We start from the raw sequence: 26838 nt of genomic DNA, 5'->3' as shown, positions 1-26838 counted from the left end.
AGCCTCCCAGGCTTTCCACCCTCCACCAATTCGGAATCGCCTGGGGAGAGGCTCGGAAACCCACGTCCTAAACAAATGACCGCGGCGATTCTTCCCGACCAGTTTGAGGAAGACGACGGCAGAGGCTCTACCTGTTACCTTCACCCGTCATCACTGAGAACTGCGCAGCTGGCTGGGCGTCAGTATCCAAGCCTGCCCGGAGCTCTGAGTCAAGCACACCAGAAATGATCTCGAAGTTGCCCGAACGGTATTTCATTGTTTTATTCCTGAGCACCAAAGGTCACCGGTGACCCAAGAGACTTCTCGGACAACAGGCACACGTTAGGTAGACCCGTATTCTCAAGAGAAGGTCTGGTTTTGCTTACTTGGCACAAAATTAATTGTGCTAACCTATCATCAGTTCCCACATCTGATAGGAGTCTTTACTGTGACAGATTACTGTCAGCTTTCATCACTTTTTTCCCTAAAATTGTTGAAGGATCAAAATTTTATTAGCTTCTTTCTAAAAATCCACTCGTTTTCAATATCATTTCAAGTAAAAGCAGGGTCAAAGCTTTTAAGATTTATGTCACCCCCCCCCCACAAATCCGCCCCCCGCCCGCAATCCTTCCTGCATATATTCTGCAGACTGAAAGTTAACAAGGCAAAAAGACAATAAATTCCAGAATCTACTCCTGAGGAATTCAAATGATAACCAGCCATTAGCGTGAGTGACAGCAACCAACAGCCTTCTGGCAGGCACCCTCCTAAAAGCCTGTGAGCCTCAGGATGTGGTCAGAGCCTACAAAGAGCTGAACTTCTCACGAGGCAAGCGACTGGCTGTGTCCAGGTCCCTGGGAGGCAGGAAGGGACGGCTCAGATGAGAAAAGCCGGTAAGGGACAGACCGGGAACCCACCATCTCAGACTTTCTCCTCAGAAGGTAAAGAACTGCAACAGGGCAGAGAAACTCCGTGTGGACGACACAGAAGACACTCTCCCTCCCGGGCTCCTCCTTCAGGAAGCTTTGCCACGCTTCCTGCAGCGGGACCAAAATCCACCAGTGCCTTTCCGGCTGAGGGCAGACAACACGGACGCCTCCCAACAGGTGACTCCCCTGCCCACGAGCTGTCAGCGGTGCTCCAGAGGCAGCAAGATGCGGCATTACCAAAGGAGCGCTTGGGTGGGGGAGAGTGGGCCCTTGGAGCCACGCTGACGTCCGCAAACTCCTTCTGAGCCGGGAACCTAGAGCAGAGGCTGCCAAACTGGGGCCTGGCCCGGAGGCCGAGTCCAGCCCACCAGCCCGCTTGTGCATAAAGTTTTATTGGAACACAGCCACGCCCATTCACGACACACCGTCCACGGCTGCTTTCCCACTGGGACAGCAGAGCCGAGCAGCCGCGGCAGACCACGTGGCCGGCAAAGGAGAAAACGCTGACAGTCAGGCCCTTCACATAACAAGTCTGCTGAACCCCGACCTAGAGTGTTAGGTGCCGAGAGCAGGACTAGGCTGGCCGCCCCTCCGCGCCCACTGCTGGGGAACAGGCCCGAGCGCCTGCCCGCCGCCTCCCCCCAGGGCGCAGAGTGCGGGCCCTCCACAGCAGCCGGGCACTCGGGGCAAGGGAGACCGCAGCACGCGGTGATGACAGCCCCGTGACCGCCACCTTGGTGAAGCACTTCTGGAAGTCCCTCAGCGCCAGGCAAAACCCCACCTTGACGCATGATCTGTTTCACTTGGCTAAACAATATCCAAACACGTTATTTTCCTCTTAAAATGCTTCTATAACCTGAAAACAATTTCAGGAATATAACCGGAGTTATAAGCTCCAAGACCATACTAAGTATTTCAGTCTGAGCTATTAATTTGCTAAAGGGCTTTTTAAAAGTCCCTTCTTTCTTCTCAGTAGCCAATAACCTTGGCATAATTCACAGTGTAAGAGTTCAGGTTGTAAGAAGACAAAAACTGTTAAAGCACAGGAAAGCATGCACTGCTAAGGCACACCTGTGGGAACATTTGTGTACCTTACAGGATTACGTTTGGATAGAATGTTATGGTTTTTCATGAAAGAAATTCATGTCCCTAAATGCCTGCTCTCCAATTCTTGAGCTTGCCTGACTGAAGACGGAGCTGGAGAAAATGAAGACTGGTAAACTGTGACCATTCTCCCCACCACCCTACCCCTCCGGTCCTCCCACAACAACACTGGGAAAGGCAACATCTGTCAGTGCCTCAAGCTCAACATTCCTGCTGGGGCAGATCTATAAACACTTCATTTGCTGAGAAAGAGCTGCAAATCCCACACTAAGCTTTTTACCTCAATCATGGGGCTAGAACGCTGACATTAGCTAAGCCTAAGCCGTGGTTAAAGCTCTCCAGCCACACCATCAACAGAAGAAATGAAGACTCCTGTAACTAAGGTAACCCCCAGACTGCACTGAAAGGGGAGCAATTATCCCTGGAGGCTCTCCACGATCAAAGCCAGCACAGACTGACTGCTTCCATAAAAGAGCCGAACCCAAGTGCTTTGAAGACAACCTCACACGAAATTGTCATCATGGTAATGATGGGGTCCCAGGAATGCTCAGGTTGAAAATGATCCTCCTCTCAAGAATGTCATTAGTTGATCTTGGGAAAAAAAAACTCTTAGGAAAAATACCGGCAGGAAATTCACCGTAATGTCAAACAATAATCTCTTTTGAGTGAATGACTTAGACAACATTTTCTTATTCTTTATAGTGGTATGAATCTCCTTTTATAACAAATATCTTCTACCCGCCCTGCCCCGACCTTGACTATCCTGAAATGAAATTCTTAGATGTAAAACTCAGCTAAAATCACAAAAATCAATGATTAAACATGAAGAAGAAACAAAGGGAAAATCATTTATAATGAAACACGGATTTCAATGTGTAAATCTGGGCACCAATAATACTAGCAGGTGTCATGGAGCAGCCGGAGGCGTGGACCCACCACAGGACTGTCCCGAAGGGGTGTGCTGTATGATGACGTCATCGTACAAGAGGCACTGCTGTCAGGGACGAGCAAAACCAAGGTGCGGTTTCTCCTCAGCCGACACGGTGGTTGAATATTTAGAACCTCCCTCTGCCAAAAAATGTGAGTTCATACATAAAATCCACTTGGGTTTTGAACTCAGATAACAGAAAGGCTTTTATCTCTGACTGTCCAGGGAGACGGTGAGAAGCCCAGCTGCGGGACAACTGTCTGTTTTACGGGACACACAAGGGTGTCTGGCTTCCCTGGCCCCTGCCCACGAAACGCATGCACAACATCGCCCATCACGGTGACCCCTAAAAGTACAGCCTCCTCTAGAAATACTCTCTACACTTTTCGGTACTTCACATATTTTCTATAATGAAATGCACTGCCTTTGTAATCATAAAAGACAAGTTCCAGCAGAGTTTCAAGCTCACTGGTGTCCCTCCAACAAAGAGACATAAGGTCACAGGTCACTAACAAAAACTGATACCTTGAAGGCAGTCGTGGAAGAAGAGACTGGAATAAAAGGAAAGGTCAAGAGGTTAACTGTCCTACCCTCAGCAGTTGATAAACCTTCCACATCTTTGTATAAGACATTTGAGCAAAGCTCAAACAGATACCCTGAAGGTCAATTTATTCTATCTTAAAAAAGATTTCTGACGGAAGCAGAATTCACTGATGAGATGGGACAGCGGGTCCAAAAATTACAGGGTCTGAAAGGAATACATGTGCAGTTTGATTACTGAGATTTGCTTGGCAATGGCATGACCCAAAATTAATAGAGTCCTTAAAAGGAAGGAAGATGCCAAAAGAAACTTTGTTCTTAAGACGGTTTATACAGCTTGGCTAGAGCAAGGCACAAGTATGACCCATATATAGCAAATCCCAGCAGCTGTAGTATTTTAAGAACGACAGCTGCAAAGCAAGAGCAAGTGTGCAGTGAAAGGAGAGGCCGTCCAGTGAGCGTGGAGTCACAGCTGGAGAAGCGCCCTCACGCAGCCTGGACAGAAGGCGCTTCCCAGTCTCCCCACCCGCACCCCCGGCCCCCCGCCGTCACTGCTGGGACCCCGACGGCCTGCGTGGAGAATCTGCCAACCCCTGGGGGCTGTTCATGACGGCCCTGCTCATTAAATCTACTCCTATGAGCATTATCATCAAGTTTCTCGGGCTTCTCAAGCCCTCTCATTCTAGGGACAAGCTAACCACCCTTTTCTCCTCTTCTTCTTATCTGGCTGAAGATAAAGAAGCTGAGGGAGGAAAATCTATATTTTACTATCTTTTCACTCGATTAAAAGGAAGAGTGGCTTGCTTTAAAAAAAAAGATTATGGTGGTTTTACGGTACACTGTGAAAAATACTACTTTACTACAGAAATAAGCAACTCCACCCGAGAGCTTACCTACCGTGTCTTTAAACTTAGACTGTTGTTCTATCTCAACAGCACAGGCTTGTCTGGGACATACTTTACCATATTAGGCAATCAGGCCCCGGAGAGAAGGGAAAGCAAAACAGTCCTAGGCTTTTACCTAAAAGGAGAAGGGCAAAGACACTGCCCAGCGGTGGAGAGCGGACAGAAAATCGCTGGACGCCCTCCAGCAGATAAAGGGGCTTCACCAGATTAAGTAACAAGATTCAAAATCCTGCTTGACAGAGGGGAGAAGATCCAGCAAACAGCCAGAAGCAAAATTGTGAAAAATTAGAGCAAGTAGGAAAAAGGGCTATTATTTACTCGAAGAAAGAGAGTGGGGGGAAGTGGTAAACATCTGTGGGAACACGAGCAGAAAAACAGAAACGGGAGGGGCAGTTTAGGCAGAAGGATGAAAGCCTGCTTGAGGACACAGAAACGTGCAGGGACGTGGTCTCATCAGGTCTTCAAAGGGCTCCAAGCAAAAGAGGAAACACTGAGTTCTCGGTCCTTCCTTCTCTACTCATTTCTGTCCCTACCTCGGCAATTCCTTTTAAGATTTATTTCTCAAAACTCATCAGGTTCATTTTCAGAGCACAAGCACACGCTGGAGCCTGAGCTACTTCTCTGACTCTCCAAAGAATCCATTCTTCATGGATAAATTAATAACTTCACTTCAAAATCACAGGATTCTAAGGTCAATGAGAGTATTCCAAAAGCCTTTCTCTCATCCAGATTTAGGAACCTACAGATTTGGAAAATAATTTGAGTGGATCTTACTCATCTCTAAGTATTTAAATGCATTAACTCATTTTCATTTTACAACTCTAAGAGGTAGACACTATTACTATCCCCACTTGACAGATGAGGAAACTGAAGCATCTCGTCCAAAGCAGTTCAGCGGTCAAGGTGGGGTTGCTCCGGGAGCCCAGCTCCTGGGTCTGCACTCCTAGCCTGTTGTGACAGGACATCACCCAACATACACGACAGATACAGACTCAGGAGAACGCGGTGCAAAGCCCCGGACACGGCTGTGCTCCCTCTCTCTGGGCCTCCTCAGCTGTGATCTCTAAAATGAGAAGTTTGGGGAGTTCCCTGGTGGTCCAGTGGTTAGGACTTGGTGCTCTCACTGCCGTGGCTTGGGTTCAATCCCTGGTCGGGGAACTGAGATCCTGCAAGGTACGCAATGTGGGAAAGGAAGGAAGGAAGGAAGGAAGGAAGGAAGGGAGGGAGGGAAGGAAGGAGGGAAGGAAGGGAGGGAGGGAAGGAAGGAGGGAAGAAGGAAGGAAGGGAGGGGAAGGAAGGGAGGGAAAGGAAGGGGAGGGGAGGGGAGGGGAGGGGAGAGGAGGGCAGGGCAGGGAAGAAGTTTAAAGCTGCTTTCGGTTCTAAAATTCCAAGTCTACGACTATCATTCTTAGCCATCACAGGGATAAATCAGAGTTTGATATAGAAGAGCACCTAGAAATAAGTTTTTCAAAGAAAGCCTCTCCTTAAGTGAAATGGAGTGCAAGTTATTCAAAGATGTAATAAAACTGAGGAAAGTCAGGTAAGGCAAAGGGAACCAAAAGCTGAGTCAGCTTAAAAGATCATTTGCAGATACGGTTAATCAGTAGAATTCCTCTCATGTAACAAAAAGTCTTATGACATTCCCGGCCTTCAGAGACCTCCAGACAAGGTCTGCAGAGAGGCAGTAATTTCTATTCCAGAAGCTGTCAGGGGAGCTCCAGGAACCGGCTCTCCTCCCCGACTACACGGCTCTTCCATAAACAGGCCGGGCAGCTTTCATGGGGAACACCCCTGCACCGGCTGAGAAAAACTGGTGAAAAAATTAGCAGACTCCCTCCTGTTCTGTGCGAGTGCGCTTTGTTTGGCTGACTTGGTTTTGGAAAAGGGGGAACTGCAGCCCCCTTCTCAGAGCCCAGTGCTCGGGCTCGCCCGTTGCCTGGGCGTCTTCTGTGTCTACACTCGCACTCCTGGTGAGCTGCGCCAGTGTCACGGCTCCCGACACAACCTGCACGTTTGCATCCTGTCTGTACCTCCAACTCCGCCCCTGACATTTCCCTGTGGACGGCGGTCAGACACATCAAATCCAGGGCTTCTAGAGCCAAACCCAAAGGCCTGCCTTCCACAGTCCTCTCCATCTCAGTTCATGAAAACTCCACCCTCTCAGGCACTTGAGCCAAAAGCTTTGGTGTCAACCTTGACCCCCCTCTGTTTTTCCCACCGTATACCCAATCCAACAGAAGTCTTGCTGATTCTAACTCTGAAATACGCCGTGCGTATGAAAACTTCTCAGCACCTTCACCACCCGCGATCACCTGGCCCAAACCCCTCGTCAGTCCCGCTGGGTTAGGGTGACACAGAGGGTCTTCTCCAAACAGCAGGTGGAGTGCCCCCAGAATGTGACTCCTGCCCCTCTGCTGCGCAGAGCTCTACACGGGCTCGCATGCCCTGGCACCGACCGCCCGGCTCTGCCGCGGGCTCTCATGCCCACGCCGTCTCCTCACAGGTCCTGCCTGTCCTCCTGCCTCACGGCCCCCCGAGCCCTGTTCCCTCCGCCTGCGCCCGTCCACGGGGCTCCCCACTCACTCCCTTCACGCTGGGCTCCAGTGCTGCCTGCGCGGCAAGGCCGACACTGACCCCTCAGATGCTCAGCGCCCCCGCCCCGCACTCCCCACTCCTGAGCCCTGGGGCCACTCCACACGGCTTTTCACCTTCCACACACTGTTTGCTTGGCACGTTCACTTTACTCACTGCCCGCCTGCTTCACCAGAATGGAGACGCTACAAGAGCAGGGCTTTTTGTTCTCTGCTGCACCCCTGCCCACAGGCACGTGGAAGTGCTTGTTCAGTGAATACACGAGAAGCTTATAAAAGAGAAGGCAGGACAAAATGGGAAATGCATTTAGTGGCTTTTGGTATTAGAGATATTTCTGGGGCCAAATGGCTCCCAAAGCAAGTTTTATTTTCTGTTAAAGCTTAGTTTAAAACCAAGCTCTGCTGGCAAATTTCACTTTGAGCCTCTCTTTGATTTAGTTTGAAAGTCTTACGCTTAATCGCTTCTATCTTCTGCACACTTGACCAAGGTCTCTCCCGACTAGCTGCTACCGGTTATCTACGGCCGGTATCTGAACACCTACTGGTCAGTGCTTCCTTAACAGTGTCTCCTATAACCAAGGCCTCTTGCAGGGTTAGCCACCAGACCACGGGCTCCACTCTGGACTGGACGCTACACTGCTGACTTTGAAGGTAAAGTGTCGTGATTTTGTTCAGACTGATGCCACCAGATTTGCCTAAAAGCAATAGGGATTCTAGAGGGAGAAGCATTTTCCTGTTTGAAGGATGGACAGACATAAGTACCCACCTACTTATGTACCCTCCCTACATAAGTACCCTCCCACCTGGCAGAAGGCTGATCCTCTACCACTGAACCTGAAACTCTCAGGAGGCTTTCGAGGTGTCCTTCAAGAAGACCTTACTTTACTTATTAAGGAGGCGAGATGCCACTAGCAACTCAATTCAAACATGTAACCTGCTCAGTAAAAAACAAATGAAGAATGGGGGCAGGGGGCAGGGGGGGTACAATCTACTGGGTAAAAAATAAGCGACAAGGACACATTGCATAACATGGGGAATATAGCCAATATTCTATAATAACTATAAATGGAGTATAACCTTTAAAAATTGTGAATCACTATATTGTACACCTGTAACTTACAGAATACTGTATGTTAACTATACTTTAATAAAAAAAAAAAACTTGTAACTTTTAGACTCACCCCCCATCTTCTGGGGGGAAGGTAAAGCGGGTGGAGATTGAGTTAATAACGAATTATGCCCATGTTGAAGCCTCCATATCCCTGAACTATGAGGTCTGGAGAACTTCTGGGTTGGTGTAATATCCACCTGCCGGGCGGGTGGGACAACCACCTCCATGGGGACAAAGCTTCTGACCTTGGGACACAGCCACACCTCACCTGATGGACCTCTTCATCTGACTGTTCACCTGTATCCCTTAAAAAAAAAGGATGGGGAATGGAGGGCGATGTGAAGTCGGCCCCACCACAGTCCCATAAAGGCTCCCTGACACGGGGCGTGGGGCGCTCACCTAGAGCTTTCACGTCCCCAAGTACTTCCTAACTGCCCTGGGCCTCAGTTCTCTTAACTGTAAAATGAGGTTCCTAACCCAAGTTTTCTCTAAATTCCTTCCCAATTCTAAGATGCCCAAATTTGGGAGGCAGGTAACTTCACTGCATTGAACTGGACTGTTCAACAATTCCTTTAAAACAAAAGCAATCTGTCTCCTGTTCAGCTTCCTTAGACACCATTCTGCTTGTTCACCATCTTTTCTTTTGACGACTTGTGCCCTCTAGTGATAAATTCAATTATACATCAGAACTGGCGTGGGAAACAGTCTGCTTCAGAGGACAAGAATGCGTAGAGAAAACTCAGTGTTAAGCAAAATGAAGGCAGGCCAAAGACGCAGGTGAAAAAAGGATGCAAAGAGCCCAAGGCCAGCAGCGTCTGCAGTGTGCCCGCGACTGCCCCGCAGCCTGCCCCTCTCGACCAGCGGAGGAGGGCAGCACTTCTGACTGCCGTAGCCTCCTTCCTCACGGTAAATCCAGACTCAGTTTCTTCTTCACTTAGCAAGATACAGGATATACTAGGACTTCTGGAGACGGCCCCCGTCTAACGCGGACAACCACGCACGTCTGCTCTAAGCACGTCGGCTAAGGGGGTGCTAAGACGTGAAGCCCTGTGCCCATTGTCGGTTTTCTGGTGGGGATGGTTTTGATTAAAATCGCGCACTGTGCGGGGCCCCGACCAAGCCCCCAGCCTTCTCAGTGTCCCTTGTGTCACCACCACAGAAATGCACGACTGGCCTTCCTCCCTCCCAGACTGCACGACAAACACCAGGGCCATTCCTGGCCATCAACCTTACCTGTATACAAATGTCGGTTACATTTTTCTAGCTTAGGTCCACAAAAAGAAATAAATTTCCATGATGTCTACAGAGATTAAGGTTAAACAACAGAAAGGTTTTCTTAGCCATGCTCTTGTTACTGATATATGGGCGAGAGGCTGAAGAATCTTCGAGAAAAGGAGAGCATCTGTACACATTTGGAATCATTTTAGGTCCAACTAGGACTGGAGATAGAGTTTCCTTTCTACCCTTAAAGTAAAGTATTATCACCGAATGATTCCATGTACGCGAAGCTCAAGAACAGGCAACACTACTCTACGGTGGCGGCAATCAGAAGAGAGGCTGCCTCTCAGGACAGGGGATGCGGGATGAGGGAACTTTTCAAGGTGACGGAAGAGTTCTACATCTTGACTTGAGTGGTGGTTACACCACTGATTACAACTGTCAAAACTCATCCAACAGTACACTTTAGGTCTGTGCAGTTCACTGATTGTAAATCTATCCCAATTTAAAATAACAGATGTCAGAGTCTTGGGAAGAGTTAACTTAAAAAACAGTAGATTCCTGGAGTGGGAGAGCGATCGTGACACAGTCCTGACCATCTTGAGGTTAGATTCCCACAATTTACAGTGACGGGCCTGTTGTTCTGTGGGCCGTATGGATCCCGGCATCACGCCTGCCAGGGCTGGACGAGCGCTCGGGAGAGAACCAGTCAGAGCTGCGCTAACGCAGGCCGGGGTCAGGGTGCTGCCGCCCCGGGCACCGTGGCGGGCAGGAGACATGCCAGGCATGCTGTGAGCGCTGGCCACCTGCACACACTCAGTTGCCAGTAGAGAGGGGACCGGCCCTTCATCCCTCTCTGAAGACCCACACTGGCGTCTGCCGGACCCGCGGTGAACACCGGCGGATGCCTCGAGCAATGGGATGAGTGGACCGTTTTTCAAACTGACAAATGACTCTATGTCCAATCTCACCAATCAGAAAATCTTTTCTGTAATTTTAAGTCAGTGGTCGTTCAGTGAACTTCTCTGGGAAGCATGGCATCAGAGGCATCTTCGTGGCCCTTGCCTGGTGCACCAGGCAAGGACTTTTCACACCAAGTAGCTTAGAAACGTGCAGGCAAAGATTTTCACTGACAGAGACGCTGGCCAACACCAAGCTCTCCTGTGTAACTCCCTCCATGGAGCTCACTGGCCTCTACGACCCTCTACGGGTGACGGGCCACTTCAGTGCTCTGTAGTCAGCACCCGGGATCTCTCGTTAGGAGTTTTCTAATATAGTTCCCCACAGAAGCTCTCCTGCATTCACTCTTCATCCCCTGAAGCCTCCCCAAGCCCCTGCGGAATGAAGTCGCTGTCGTGTGCACACACCCCCTGCCCCGGGGAGCCTCCACGCGGCATCTGCACCTGACGCCCACTCCCCACCATGAGGCAGCCCCGGCTGCAGATGCACGCAGGCAGCTCTCACCACGCCACCATGGGCACTGCTTTCTGGAAGCCCCTGCTGACTGTTTAGGATCTCGACCAAAATATAGGCAGGTCAATGACATAATATAGCATTTCTACTTCCTCTGCTAAAAACAAATCAGTTGTTCATTTTCAGTATGAGTTATTAAACATATTCTGAGAACATACTGTCACATAACTGTAGGGTAGAAAAAAGGCCATCTTCTTACATAATTCCCAATAGAAATGTACATGGAGTCTCAATTCATTTAGTCAAAACCAAATCCCTTCCTTCTTGAAAAATGGTACTAGGGACTTCCCTGGTGGTCCAGTGGTTACAACTCAGTGCTTTCACTGCCGTGGCCCGGTTCGATCCCTGGTCAGGGAACTAAGATCCTGCAACCTGTGTGGTGCGGCCAAATAAACAAACAAACAAAAACGAAACAAAACAAAACAAAAACCAAAGAAAAATGGTACTAATGGTACTAGAAAAGCATTAAATTTCTATCACATGTGAGTGGCTTACAGGAACCTGGAGCTTCAGGAGAGCTGACCCGCAGTGCCCACAGCAGAGAAGAGCTGGGTGCCAGGCCTTAAGGGATCTGGTTACACAAGAGCCAAGGAGCTAAACCTTATTTCAAAGTCAAATGTAAGTGATTTCTGGACCGTTTACACTATTCACTCTTGTGTTCCTCTCTGTTAGCGTGGAGAGGATGTAGATCCATAAGAAACAGCACCACTCTTCACTTTTCTTCCCAAGATTTCCAAGTACTTTATACGATCCAATAGCACAATAGAGAAAAAGAGCCCGTAACTGTGTTAGAGCCTGGCAGGTGGCACCGAAACATGCAGGAAACTCGTTCAAGAACATGGGCATTGTTACACCATTTAAGAAAACGGGGGACTTCCCTGGTGGCGCAGTGGTTAAGAATCTGCCTGCCAACGCAGGGGACATGGGTTCGATGCCTGGTCCAGGAAGATCCCACATGCCACGGGGCAACTGAGCCCATGCACCACAACTACTGAGCCTGTGCTCTAGAGCCCGCGAGCCACAACTACTGAGCCTGCGCTCTAGAGCCCATGTGCCACAACTACTGAAGCCCGTGCACCTACAGCCTGCGCTCCGCAACGAGAAGCCACCGCAACGAGAAGCCTGCGCACCGCAATGAAGAGTAGCCCCGGCTCACGGCAACTAGAGAAAGCCCGCGCACAGCAACGAAGACTCAACGCAGCCAAAAATAAAAGAAATAAAATAAATAAATTAAATAAAAAAGAAAAGAAAACAGTACACCAGCGAGCACCCGTCCCATCTCGCAGAGGAGCGTCTGCCTCCAAACTCTCCCTGGACCCAAGTCTGCACAGAGCCCGCTCTTCCTTCTGTTAACTGTGTGCACGCGAGCCGGGATGAGACCTACGGGGACGCTGAGCCCCACGGGGGCAGCCTCCCTGCCGGTTGCTTACCCACGCTGCTTTCACCTCTTCCGAGACATCAGTTTCATCTTCCTGGAAAGGGAGAAAGAAGAAAGACAAGAGGATCACGGTCACAGGCATCCCTCGAGGCAACAAGGTCAGCCCCATCAATTACGCCCCTGGGCAGTGAGGGCTGACGGCCAAGGGCACTGTCACTGCTGCTTTGGCAGCACCTCAGGAGCACCACCTGCAGTCAAAGAGTCAAATGAACCTGGCGGGAAAAGGAGAATCTTTAAGACAGACGGACCTCACTTGGGCTCTGTCAGTAGCTGTCAGCCCGTTTGGTCCTATAATAATCAAACACTTCCGTCCAGTAGTTTCTAACAGGCGACCGTCATTGTCTCATTTCTTGTCTCACTGAATGGCCCATCTAATTCCAAATGAGTCACTAGTGACCAGGGACCTGATCTTGGCCACTTGACTGTTAAATGCCAGTGACAAGGCTGAGCGAGCAGGGAACAGACCAGAGGGGAAGGAAAGAACTGAGTGTGTGCTCATCATCAGGAGGCACAGGAGCCCCTGTCTTCATTTAAAACCCAAAGTCAAGCTGTTTTATAGCACTTGCTCCTTTTTTTCTCCAAAAGAGTAAACCTGAGTCAGATGAAATTCTGAAATTCTCGAGATTCTGGCAGTGCCCCTGAAATACCTGGTTAGCACCTGCACACACACGATGTTGAGGTGTTGCTGACTCACCACGGGACTCTCAGGGGCCGCTGGGGGGCTGCTAAGTCTGAGTGGCTTATGCACTTGTTGTATTTGTTTGCACGGCTGCTGTAAATTCACCGCTTATTTGCTGCCTGCCTACCGTGTGCTCGGCACTGTCCCAGGCCCTGGGCGTCCCACCCAGAACCTTCCAAATGAGTCCCACACTAGTGGAGTCTTTCTTCTTCTGCTCTTTTTCTCAGTGATGCTTCCTGACAATCTGCACGATTCATGTGCAGATGTGGAACTCTTCCTTTTGAGCCCGACACACAGGACGGCGGGCAGCGCAGGGTAACGCGAGATGTCCCAGCACGGACAGCCCACTTACATCCTTCGTCCAGAAGTTGATGCCTGTGCCTCTTCGTCGCTCCTTGGGCCGCCTCCTCTCACGAATGGACAGCCTGTTAGAGGACTGATCACCCAAATCTGCTTCTTCGCCCTCTGGTCAGAGAGAAAACAAAGCATGGATCTTAAGAACCTGGGGCACGCGCACTGGAGGAGGGTGCGGTTTCTGAAGCTCGACCTACCGTTTTTGTCCATTTCCTTTGCCCCTGCAGGGCTGGCGGGGGGCTCTGAACTCTCTGAATCAGGGGCTGAAGACCTACCCGTCCGGAGCAGGTAGGAACTGGTGTAGAGGGAGGGTCTCGGGGCAGGAGGTGACACTGGTGTCGTGGGTTTGTCTGGCTGAGCCGGACACCTCAGGCGACGATACACAGGCTGGAACAATCCACATGATGAGATGTCAGAGGTCAAGTCTAACCAAAGGGTAAGGACAGCACATTTATTAAAAATGGGCTTTTCTATATCAAGAGGCTTATAAGTAGTTAATTAGCCAGACAGGAAAGAGTTCTAGACGCCTACTCTGAAGATGCTACAGGCTGATAGCAGTCCAGGAAAGTTCTTCCTAAACTGATCAAAGGGCACTAGGGGGCACCAACCTTGGTAATAAAAATTCCTTTGATTTTGCAACGCAAATAGGAAGGACGATGGCCTTTTTAAGACGGCGCACTGAAAGGTAAGGTTTATGTAGGAAAAGAAAAAGCTCAGGAATATGAAGAAACAATGTAGGAGTTATCTGAAAACAGACCAAATCTGAGCTTTCTACCAACTTGCCATTAACTAGGCTTATTGACACTTCTGAAAAATTCCCACTTTCTGAGACTTCCCTGGCGGTCCAGCGGTTAAGACCACGTGCTTCTACTGCAGCGGGCACAGGTTTGATCCCTAGTTGGGGAACTAAGATCCCGCGTGCCACACCCCCACCCCCAAAATAAATTAAAATTAAAAAAAAAAATTCCCACTTTCCCTTTTGAACTTCTTTTTCCCTTGAGAGTTAGGACAGACAGAGCTTGACAATAAACCTTAATGTGGGGCTTCCCTGGTGGCGCGGTGGTTGAGAGTCTGCCTGCCAATGCAGGGGACACAGGTTCGAGCCCTGGTCTGGGAAGATCCCACATGCCGCAAAGCAACTGGGCCCTTGAGCCACAACTACTGAGCCTGCGCGTCTGGAGCCTGTGCTCCACAACAGGAGAGGCCGCGATGGTGAGAGGCCCGCGCACCGCGATGAAGAGTGGCCCCCGCTCGCCGCAATTGGAGGAAGCCCTCGCACAGAGACGAGGACCCAGCACAGCCAAAAGTAAATAAATTAAAAAAAAAAAAATCTTAATGTGGTTTGTTGAACATGCAGAGATAAAGAAATTCTTACTACATGCAGAGATTGTATAAATTTTTGTTTATAAATTATAGAGACAGAAGCAATAAAATATAGTCAGCTTGGGAGTCTGATAGAACTTGGCTCAAATTCCAGCTTGAATGAGCTGTGTGACCTGAAGTAAGTGACTTGAGTTTTGATCTCTGCTTCCTCATGTATAAAACAGGGATAATAATATCTTCCTCAGAGAGGGCTGTGAGGATTAAATGAGAATGTATGTTATGTGCTTAGAACGGTCCCTAGTATGTAATAAGTACTCAAAAAATAGCCGATAAAACAATGAAATAAACAACAGAACCTCAGTTAGCTTATGCAGCCTAGCCATTCAAAGTTAGAGCAAGAAGACTTCTTTCTCCTGTAATTATGGTGACCATAAAGTTTATCATCCCAACTGGGACATTTCTGAGAGTGAAAAGGAATGGTATGGATAATTACCCAGAGATAAAAGGTGTCACTGGAACAATCTTAGGTAAACCAGGAGTTACGATCACCTTAAATATAACCCTATAACTTTGACTACCAACTGCAATTGAGAAATGGAACGTAAGTCAAAACGTCTACCCCAAAGTGACAGCTCGTGGCTGAGAATAAGGGTGCTCTGTAAGTGCTTGGGTCTGCGGAAGTTTGTAGAACAACATACTAGTGGTGAGGAGGGCAAGCTGTGGGGCCAACGCCTCGCTCCACCTCTGCTTTTGTTTTTTTTTTTCCAGTAAAATCTTTTATTTTATAATACTGTACCATCAAATTAAAATTCAAAATAAGCATTCATCCAATTACCTAAATGGTTATTATACATACGTATATATTCGGTTGGAAAGGGAGAGAGAAAAGAGGAATTTGGAGGCTTTTAAGTACATCATCATCATCGTAGTAGTTAAGATTTGGTGAACACTTAACGTGTCAAGCACTATACACGTATTACCTCACAAGGAGTACCCTCTATTAGAAGCTCTGTTTTTACAAACTAGGAAACTATGTAAAACAAGGTTAAATAAATTACCCAAAGCCCTACAGCTAGTTAGTAAGGATACTGCGGTTTGAACCCAAACAGTCTAACACCAGAACATACACAGACAGGCAGACACACACACAAATCAATATTATTATTATTTTGGTCGCGTGGCTTGTGGGATCTTAGTTCCCCGACGAGGTATCGAACCTGGGCGGCCAGCAGTGAAGGCGTCAATTCCTAACCACTGGACCGCCAGGGAAGTCCTTGACCTCTTCTTAGCCGTGCAAAATGCTGGGCAAGTTACTTAACCTCTCTGTCACTCCACTGACTCATAGTTTAAGAAGGAATAATAATACTTACCTCAGAGGGTTGTTGTGAGGACTAAACAATTTAATACACATATTGAAGTTGTTAAAATAGTGCCTGGCATAAACTAAATAATAAATGCTTATAGTTCTATTTGCATTTTTTTTATACCAAGATCTCTCTTTTCAGAATAGAAAGACACATTTAGTTAACCAAGCGTATGGTGGTAATCATTTCACAACATGTACACACATCAAATCATGTTGCAACATTACATGTCCATTACATCTCAATAAAACTGGAAAAAAAGCGCATTAGTTAACTCCCAGAGGAAAAAATGGATCACTTAAGGACTAACATTCTCTGAATTCTTTCAATTACGCAGGTCTGCCAACTAAAGATGGACATAAATAGCGTGTTCTATGAGGCGTCCCCTGCAGAGTAGGACAGTTCTGGAATTATCAGTGAGGAAGAGACTCCCCCAGCCACCTGCTTTCAGCGCAGAGAGCTCACCTGATCCTCCAGGCTCCGGTCCCAGGGCTGGCGGCTCTCCCCAGCTTCCTCTGCAGGGGCTGCTAGGGGCTCATGCTTCTGGGCGCTGCCCTCAAGCCCTCTGGGGCCCACGGGCTTCGGGCTGGGCTGTTCCTGAGCCTGACGCTCTGCCCTCGACCGGCTGAACGTCCTTTCTGCTTCCTGGAGATCCGTCAGGGTTACACCCTGGGAAAATACCACAAGGTCAGAGAGGTTTCACCCTAACCATGGAATAACTCCCCGTGAACGAGCAGGGAAACTCCGCAAAGATCTAATGGTACCAAATTCCAAAAGAAGCTCCCGAAATGTGTGAGGCCGCTTCAAGCAATACACGCGGAAAACAAACACCTCAGTATGCAGAGGCCCCAGGCCTGAGCCCAGGTACACTTCAAACACGATACTTGAGCGTTTCCTGCTTGAGTTCCAGAAACAGGTCAGCACTGAGGCCTGCCCGCTGCTTCCACACTCATGGTTCTCACATCTCCACCTGGACGCTCCCGACCCCCCAAGAGCATGCAGTCACCAACAGAGACCGTCCAGCAGATACAAGGAAAACTTAAGTTTACGCACAGAAAGAAGAACCAGGCTCAAAATGGTGAAAATTCAGAGCCAGGCTAGAACCACTACCAAAACCAAAAACCAAACCCACACAAACAAACAAAAAACCACCCCTGAGGGAGCTGCCAAGATGCCAGAGCAGGAAGACCCTGAGCTCACCTCTTCCCAGGGCACACCAGGATAACGATGCACAGAGCAGCTATTGACCAGGGGCGACCAGAAGAGATCTGCTACAACTAAAGACGTAACGAAAGAACCACAACAAGATGGGGAGGAGGGGCGACCCGCAAATGGGAGAATACTTACAACTGTGGAGGTTCTCCCCAAGGAGCGAGGGGTCTGAGCCCCAGCCTGGGGGTCCTGCGCTGGGGAAGACAAGCCCCCAGAACGTCTGGCTTTGAAGGCCAGCAGTGCTTCCTTTCAGGAGTCCCAGAGGGCTGTGTGGGGATGGAGACCCCACTCTTACAGGGCACACACAAAATCTCACATGCTCCACAACCCAGGGCAGAAGCAGTAATTTCACAGGAGCCTGGGTCAGACCCACACGCTGATCTTGGAGAGTCTCCCGGAGAGGCAGGCCTGTGATGCTGGGGACACAGACGCTGGCAGCCACGCTGGGGAGCTGGTTCAAGCGCAAGGACACTGGTGCAGGCAGGCACCATCGTGGAATCCTCCCTCTAGCTTATTACCCTCAGGACCCAGACCCGCTCATAGCCAACAGAACACAGGCACCAGGAATGGGACGGCCTCAGGCCAAGCAACTAACTAGGCAGGGACACAGCCCCACCCACCAGCAGACAGGCTGCCTTATGACCCCCTGGACACAGCCCTGCCCACCAGAGGGCCCAGGACCCAGCCCCACACACCAGTGCACAGGCACTGGACCCGGGACCACCAGGGACCTACAGCCAGAGACACTGGGACCCAGCTCCTCCAAACAGCGGGCAGACACCAGCCCCAGAAACCCCTGGGCCCTGGCCCTGCCCACCGGTAAGCCTCCTCTAGCCTTCAGACCAGCCTCACACGCCAATGGGTGGACACCACACCAATGGGTGGACACCAGCCCCAGGACAATCACAGCTCCCACAGCCGTGGGAGGACTCAGTCCATCCACCAGCAGGTCAGCACCAGCCCAGGGGCCAGCTGGGCCCCAGCCCTGCCCACCAGCAGGCCAACACAAGCTTCAGAACACCCTGGACCCCACAGCTAGCTGTATCACGAACCAGCCCCAACAATCAGCAGTCTGACACCAGCTCTGGACCCTGGGGCCCTGCAGCCAGACCCTCAGGACCCGGCTCTGCCCACCAGCAGGCCAGCACTAGCCCCAGGACCTAGCTTCACTCACCAGTGAAGTGGGCGGGCCACAGCCCCACTGACTCTACTCCCAGTGAGCCAGCACTAGCCCTGGGGCGCCCCTGGGTTCCACAGTCAGCCACCTCATGACCTGGCCACGCCAACCAGCAGCCTCCACACAAGGCAGGGCCTGGCAACCAACCAGCCCACCCACATAGCCCACCACGACAGAATGACCCACGCAGCCCACAGAGGGGGCACCCCTAGAGCATACAGCTCTGGTGACCAGAGAGGAGTGCACTGCTGGGATGTATAGGACGCCTCCTACAGAAGGCCACTTCCCCAAGGTCAAGAAAGGTAGCCAACCTACCAGATACATGGAAACACAAACAGCAAGTTAGGCAAAATGAGGCGACAGAAGAACATGTTCCAAATGAAAGAACAAGATAAAACCGCAGAAGAACAACTAAGTGAAGTGGAGACAGGCGATCTACCTGAGAAAAAGTTCAAGGTTATGATCGTAAAGATGATCAAAGAACTTAAGAAAGAATGAACAGAGTGAGAAGTTGTTAAGTTTTTAACAAAGAGTTGGAAAATACAAAGAACAACCAAACAGAGATGAAGAATACAATAACTGAAATGAAAGATGCACTAGAAGGAATCAACAGTACACTAAATGATACAGAGGAACAGACCAGTGAGCTGTAAGACAGAATAGTGGAGATCACTGCCACCGAACAGAAAAAATATATATATATAAATAAATGAGGACACTTTAAGAGACCTCTAAGATGACATCAAATGCACTAACAGTCACATCATAGAGGTCTCAAAAGGAGAAGAGAGAGAGAGAAAGGGTCACAGAATGTATTTGAAGACATAACAGTTGAAAACTTCCCTAACCTGGGAAGGGAAACAGACATCCAGGTCTAGGAAGCACAGAGTCCCAAACAGGATCAACCCAAAGAGGACCACAGCAAGACATATTGGAATTAAAATGGCAAAAGTTAAAGATAGAATATTAAAAGCAGCACGTTATATACAAGGGAACTCCCATAAAGTTATCGGCTGACTTTTCAGCAGAAACTCTGCAGGCCAGAAGGGAGTGGCACAATATAATTAGACTGATGAAAAGGAAAAGGCTACAACCAAGAATGCTCTACCCAGCAAGGCTCTCATTCAGAGATGATGGAGAAAGCAAAAGTTTTACACACAAGCAAAAGCTAAAAGAGTTCAGCACCAACAAACCAGCTTTATAAGAAATGTTAAAGGCATTTATCTAAGCAAAAGAAAGGAAAAAGAAAAAAAAAGAAAACAAAAAAAGATCACAACTAGAAACATGAAAATTATGAAAGGAAAAATCTCATTGGTAAAGGCAAATATACAGTAAAGGTAGTAAATCAACCAAGTACAAAGCTACTAGAAAGGTTAAAAGACAAAGTAGTAAAATCAACTATATCCACAATAAGCAGTTAAGGGATACACAAAATGAAAGGATATAAAATATGATGTCAAAAACAGTAATCATGGGGGGAGAGAAGGAAAAATGCAGGGTTATTAAAATGTTATTTGAAATTAAAGAGATCAGTGACTTGAAATAATCGTGTGTATGTGTGTGTGTGTATATATATATATATATATATATATATATACACACACACACATACACACACACACATATATTGCTATATGCCAACTTCATGGTAATTACAAACCAAAAAATCTGTAACAGATACATACACATAAAGGGGAAAGAAATCCAAACATAACACTAAAGAGAGCCATCAAATCACAAGGGAAGAGAACAAAAGAGGAAAGGAACAAAAAAAGGGCTAAAAAACAATCCCAAAACAGTAACAAAATGGCAATAAGTACATACATATCAGTAACTACTTTATATGAAATGGATTAAATGCTGCAATCAAAAGATGGAGTGGCTGAAAGGACACAAAAGCAAGACCCATACATTGGGGTTGGCCAAAAAGTTCGTTTGGTTTTTCTGTACGATGTTACGGAAAAACCTGAATGAACTTTCTGGCCAACCCAATATATGCTGCCTACAAGAGACACACTTCAGATCTAAAGACACAAACAGACTGAAAGTGAGGGAATGGAAAAAAGTATTCCATACAAATGGAAATGAAAAGAAAGCTGGGTAGCAGTACTTATAACAGAAAAATAGACTTTAAAATAGAGACTGTTGGGACTTCCCTGGTGGCACAGTGGTTAAGAATCCACCTGCCAGTGTGGGAGACATGTGTTCGATCCCTGGTCTGGGAAGATCCCACATGCCGTGGAGCAACTAATCCCATGTGCCACAACTACCGAGCCTGTGCTCTAGAGCCCGCGTGCCACAACTACTGAGCCCACGTGTTGCAACTACTGAAGCCCATGCGCCTAGAGCGTGTGCTCCACAATAAGAAAAGCCACCGCAATGAGAAGCCCACGCACTGCAACGAAGAGTAGCCCCCGCTCGCCGCAACTAGAGAAAGCCTGTGCACAGCAACGAAGACCCAACACAGCCAAAAATATATAAATAAATAAATAATAAAAATAAAATAAAATAAAGACTGTTACAAGAGACAAAGAAGGACAGTACATAATAATCAAGGGATGAATCCAAGAAGATATAACAATTGAAAATATATTTGCACCCAACATAGGAGCACCTAAATGAATAAAACAAATATTAATAGACATAAAGGGAGAAATCAACAGTAACACAAAAATAGTAGGGGACTTTAACACCCCACTTACATCAATGGACAGATCATCCACACAAAAAATCAGTAAGGAAACTCTGGCCTTAAATGACACATTAGACCAGATGGACTTAATAGATATAGAGAGAGAATATTCCATCCAAAAGCAGCAGAATACACATTCTTTTCAAATGCATATTCTCCAGGATACATCTGTGCTATATCATGAAACAAGTCGCAGTACATTTAAGAAGGCTGCAATCATATCAAGCATCTTTTCCAACCACAAGGTTATGAGACTAGAAATCAACTACAAGAATAAAAACCACAGAAAACACAAGTATGTGTGGCCTAAACAAAATGCTACTAAACAATCAATGGATCACTGCAAAAATCAAAGAAGAATGCAAAATATACCTGGAGACAAATGAAATGAAAACACAGTGTTCCAAGATCTTCGGGAAAGCAATTCTAAGAGGGAAGTCTATAGCAATACAGCCCTCTCAGGAAACAAGAAAAATCTCAAATACACAACCTAACCTTAACCTAAAGGAATTAGAAAAAGAAGAATAAACAAAACCCAAAGTTAGCAGAATTTCTCCTAGGAGAACACATAGGCAGAACACTCTTTTGACATAAATCACAGCAATATTTTTTTGGATCTGTCTCCTACGGCAAGGAAACAAAAACAAAAATAAGCAAATGGGACCTAATGAAACTTAAAAGCTTTTGCATGGTAAATGAAACCATCAACAAAACGAAAAGACAAATGGGAAAGACTGAATGGGAGAAAATATTTGCAAATGATATGACCAATAAGGGGTTAATCTCCAAAATATATAAACAGCTCATACAACTCAATATCAAAAAAACAAACAAGCCAATTTAAAAATGGGCCAAAGACCTGAATAGACATTTTTCCAAAGAAGACATACAGATGACCAACAGGTACATGAAAAGATGCTCAACATCACTCATCACCAGGGAAATGCAAATCAAAACCACAATGAGATGTCACCTCACACCTGTCAGAATGGCTGTCATCAGAAAGACCATAAATGACAAATGTTGGTGAGACTGCAGAGAAAAGGGAACCCTAGTACACTGTTGATGGGAGTGTACACTGGTGCAGCCACTGTGGAAAACAGTATAGAGGATCCTCAGTAAACTAAAAATAGAACTCCCATATGATCCAGCAATTCCACTCCTGGGCATATATCTGAAAAAACCAAAAACACTAATTTGAAAAGACACATGCACCCCAATATTCACAGCAGCATTATTTACAACTGCCAAGATATGGAAGCCATCTAGCTGTCTATCAACAGATGCATGGATACAGAAGACGTGAGACACACACACACACACACACACACACATATATACACATACTCCATATATGCATACATACATATATGGAGTATTAGCCATTGGCATGAAATTTTGCCATTTGCAACAACATGGATGGACCTGGAGTGTATCATGCTGAGTGAAAAAAGTCAGAGAACAAATACTGTATGATATCACTTCTATGTGGAATCTAAAAAATAAAATAAACTAGTGAATATAACAAAAAAGACACAGACTCACAGATATAGAGAAAAAACCAGTGGTTGCCAGAGGGAGAGGGAAGGGGGAGGGAAATACTGGGGCAGGGGATTAAGAGGTACAACTTATTATGCATAAAATAAGCTACAAGGATATATTTACAACACAGGGAGTACAGCCAATATTTTATAACTATAAAGGGCATATAATCTTAAAAATTTTATTCAGTATGATGTACACCTGAAGCTAACAATGTTGTAAACCAACTATACCTCCATTTTAAAAAATTTTTAAAAAACCCTGCAAGCCCTGAACTAGCTTTTCTCTAACATACTTTTGTAACTGTAGGAATCACACAGAGACATTCTACCAATTAAAATTTTCCCCAGGCTCATAGGAGCAGTAGTACAGAAGAAAAGGAAATAATGAGGAGACATCTGCAGGAGAAGGGGGAAAAGGGTTAGGAAGAGAGTGAGCTGATTCTAACTCAAGTAGTCATATGCTCACGTCCTCATAAGAGGGAAGTTCCAAAGCCGGAAGTAACTATTAGCTAATTTGTTCACTCATTCTCTTAATAAAAAGTTACTGCGTTTCTAAGCACTGGAACTACAAAGACAAATCAAACGATTCCTGTACTCAAGAACCATAATCTAATGGAAAAGACATAAGAAAACAGATGAGTATAATGGAAAGTAAGTATTAAGACAGAAACATATATGATCCAGCCTATTCTACTTCTGGGTCTATACTCAAAAGAACTAAAAGCAGGGTCTGATGAGATATTTGCACACCCACGTTCACAGCAAGACTGTTCACAGCAGCCAAAAGGTGGAAGCAACCTAAGTGTCCATCAACGGATGATGGATGAACAAAATGTGGTCTAAACATACAACAAAATATTATTCAGCCTTACAAAGGAAGGAAATTCTGACATGTGCTACCACATGGATGAACCCTGAAGACATTACACTGAGTGAAACAAGCCAGTCACAAAAAAGACAAAAACTGTGTGATTCCACTCACGTGAGCTACCTAGAGTCAAGGTCATAGAGATAAAAAGTAGAACGGTGGTTGCCAGAAGCTGTGGGGAGAGAGGGAGCTGTTTAACGGGTAGCGAGGTTCAGTCTGGGGAGACGAAAGCTCTTCTGGAGATGGATGGCGCTGATGACTGCACGATAATGTGAGCGCGCTTAATGCCGATGAATCGTATGCTTAAAAATGGCTAAAAGATTAAGTTGCATGTTACGTGTAGTCTGCCACAATAAACCAAACCAAAACAAACGAATGCTTGTCTGGCCCTCGTGGGGGTTACACCCTCTGGGGAGACAAACCACCATCAAGCACAAGCAGTAACAGCTGTGGCAATGACCGCACAGGACGGCACCTGCCCGACCCTGGAGGGCACTTCGGGGGCTACGCGAAAGGTCCCTCTCTCGGTCCTCAGCTCTCCTGCTTGGCGTCTGTAGCATCCGAAGCTGCGGGGCGCCCCCTCTTCCCTGGAGCCTGCCTTTCGCTCCCTCGTGGACCACCTCCTGGTTGATCCCTCAGCCCTCTGGCTGCTCCTCAGCTCTGCTGCCCGGCCCATCCTCCTCTGCTTCCTTGACGCCCGGTCACAGCCTCCCTCAACTGTTGCTGCCACACGCCTGTCATCTCCAGCTCAGCCAAGGAACAGCTTCCCACGGGCCTCCAGGCTTCCCAGACCACTCGCGGCAGTTCTCTGCACGGCGACTTTTGCAAAAATATAATGGAGATCATGTCTTCCTTACTTCAAAGCTTCCCTGAGGGACTCTCCTTTTTTCTTTTTATAACATCATTATTGAAACATAATCCACATATCATAAAATCCACCCTTTTGAAGAGTACGGTTCGCTGTTTTCTAGTATATTCACAGAACTGTGCAAAATCCCCATCTAATTTCAGGACATTTCATCACCACAGAAAGAAAGAAACCCCACACCCTTAGTGGTCACTTCCCATTCCTCCCTCTCTCCAGCCCCCAGCAAGTACTAATCCACTTTCTATTTCTCTGGATTTGCCTATTCTGGACATTTTCATACAAATGGAATCATGCCAGGTTTCTTTCATGCAGCATAACTTTTGCTTAAGGTTCATCCACATTGCAGCATTAGCATGCATCAGGACTTCATTTCTTTTTATTCCCGAATCAATGGAAATTTGTGAGGGTTTTTTTCCAGTTTTGTTAGCTGCTTCATTTATTTGGTCTGTGCAATGGCCCCACTTGGGCCCACTGCCCAACACTCGCTGGGGCACCACCAGTCCCAGAACGCTGACCTTGACGCTGCCGGGAGCCCAGGGCTCAGCCCTCCAGCGAACCTGCACACTCCACACGTAATTTTGGTCTATACAGCAAGTTAACTCTGGCCAGAGATGACACTGAATTTGGGTTTCTGGCTCCTGTGAATAACGCTGATATGAGTATCTGTGTAGGGCTTTTCTGTAGAAGCCTGCTTTATTTCTCTTGAGTACACACCCAGGAGCAGCATGGCTGGGTCCCATGGTGACTCTGTGGTTAACACTCTGAGATTGTGCCAGACTGTCCTCCTGCAGGAATTAAGGTGTGGGCCTTAAGCACACGTGGAATGACTAGTCTTAGGGAGGGAAGGAGAGAAACCTGCCCTGCGCCTGAAGAACAGAAGCGAGAGGGGGTAGATGTAGCTATGAATTCATTTGATTCTATGTAGTGTAAGATTTAACAGGAAAGCGTTCACTACAATGGCTGGAATAAGGCACACGTTTTATCATTGTTTAATTGTACTTCCAGTGGAAAGGCAGACAGACAAAACAGGACTTAAACACGGAGGTCACACTCACTTGGGTAGACCTTCGAGTCTGCCGAGCTTGTCTGGAGCGCGCTTTCCGTAACGACTCTGCTTCCTCATCCCGTACAGGAGTCAGATATGACCTGCGGGGAAGAAGAGTCACACCAGAGGTAAGGCCCTGGGGGACAGCAGGTGCGTCTGCACACCGAGGGGATTTCTGTGAGCTAAGATGAAGTCAGGCCGACTCAACCCGACAGCCTATGGGTGAACATTACATAAGCCAAGACATTATCTGTAAACGTATTAGTGTTCGTGCAGAATCACACCATCTGTAACTGTAAAATGAAAATTTTCTTTCCTCTTTCCCATCCTTAGACTTTTTATTTATTTTATTTATTTATTTCACGCTCTGGCTAGCAGTGATGACAGTCGTTTCCCTGCTTCGCTCCTGCCTTCAGAGAGACAGCTTCTGGCTAAGACACTGCAGACGCTGCTCAAGTGAAGGCAACTCCTTCCCCGCCCATGGGAGTGGGCTAGGAGGGGCCTGTTGTTATTTGTTTCGTTTTTTAATCATTAGTGTGCGAACTTCATCATAGGCTTTTCTTCCCTGTATACTGAGATTATCATTTCTTTCTTCTGTTAATATGGAGAATTACACTGAACAATTTTTGAATGATAAAACCACCCTACATGCTTGGGATAAGCTCAACTTCATCATGATGTATCATCATTCATATAGACTTACTCTTTATATAGATTCAGTGTTATTTACTTTAGGATTCCTCCATCTGTATTCATGCAAGAAACTGGCCTGTAATTTTCCCTTATAATAACCCAGCCAGTCTTGAAATTAAAGTATGAAAGTTGGGAAGTGTTTTCTCCTTGTCTATTTTCTTTGAGAATCTGTGTAAGACTGGGGTCATTTCCTCCTTAAATAATTGGAAGGGTTCACCAACAGACCCATCTGGGTTTAGAGTGTTCTTTATGGGAAGGTTTTAAATAAGGGTTTCAATTTCTTTAATAGAATTAGGCCTATTCAGATTTTCTGTTTTGGTAATATTTGTTTTTCAAGGAATCTTATCTATATTTTCATATTCAGTACCACAAAACGGTTCATAATATCCTAACAATACATTTTAATTGTTACTGTAATACAAGCATATCTCAGAGATACTGCAAGGTCAGTTCCAGACCACCACAATAAAGTGAGTCTTGCAATAAAGTCAGTCATGTGAAATTTTTGGTTGTCCAGTACATATAAAAATTATGTTTACGCTATACTGTAGTAAGTGTGCAATAAATAGCATATCTTAAAAAAACAAGGTACATACTTTAATTAAAAAATATTGTTAAAAACGCTAGCCATCATCAGAGCCTTCAGCAAGCTGTAATCTTTTTGCTGGTGGAGGGTCTTGCCTTGATGTTGCTGGCGGCTCACTGGTCAGGATGGCGGTTGCTGAGGGCTGGGGTGGCCGTGGCGATGTCTTGGAAGAAGACAGCAGTGACGTTTGCCTCATTGACTGACTCTTCCCTTCATG

General features: G+C 47.0%; 1 protein-coding gene across 12 annotated transcripts in view; it reads right to left on the bottom strand.

Annotated features, from left to right (window-relative positions):
• PPP1R12B (protein phosphatase 1 regulatory subunit 12B) overlaps positions 1-26838 on the bottom strand; it is a 209383-nt gene that overhangs the window by 68170 nt on the left and 114375 nt on the right. For 11 of the 12 annotated variants that reach the window (XM_036864258.1, XM_036864265.1, XM_036864296.1 and 8 more), the window contains 5 exons: positions 25353-25443; positions 16402-16605; positions 13447-13636; positions 13248-13360; positions 12209-12250 (listed from right to left, as the gene is read on the bottom strand). In XM_036864258.1, coding sequence (XP_036720153.1) covers positions 12209-12250; positions 13248-13360; positions 13447-13636; positions 16402-16605; positions 25353-25443 — 640 coding nt within the window. The remainder of the gene's footprint in view (positions 1-12208; positions 12251-13247; positions 13361-13446; positions 13637-16401; positions 16606-25352; positions 25444-26838) is intronic. The other variant, XM_036864294.1, reaches the window with a different exon arrangement.

This window comes from Balaenoptera musculus, chromosome 1 (assembly GCF_009873245.2).
Source record: "Balaenoptera musculus isolate JJ_BM4_2016_0621 chromosome 1, mBalMus1.pri.v3, whole genome shotgun sequence".
Classification (NCBI taxonomy): domain Eukaryota; kingdom Metazoa; phylum Chordata; class Mammalia; order Artiodactyla; family Balaenopteridae; genus Balaenoptera; species Balaenoptera musculus.
The sequence above is the reverse complement of the archived record's forward strand: the minus strand, read 5'-3'. Positions and strand labels throughout refer to the sequence as shown.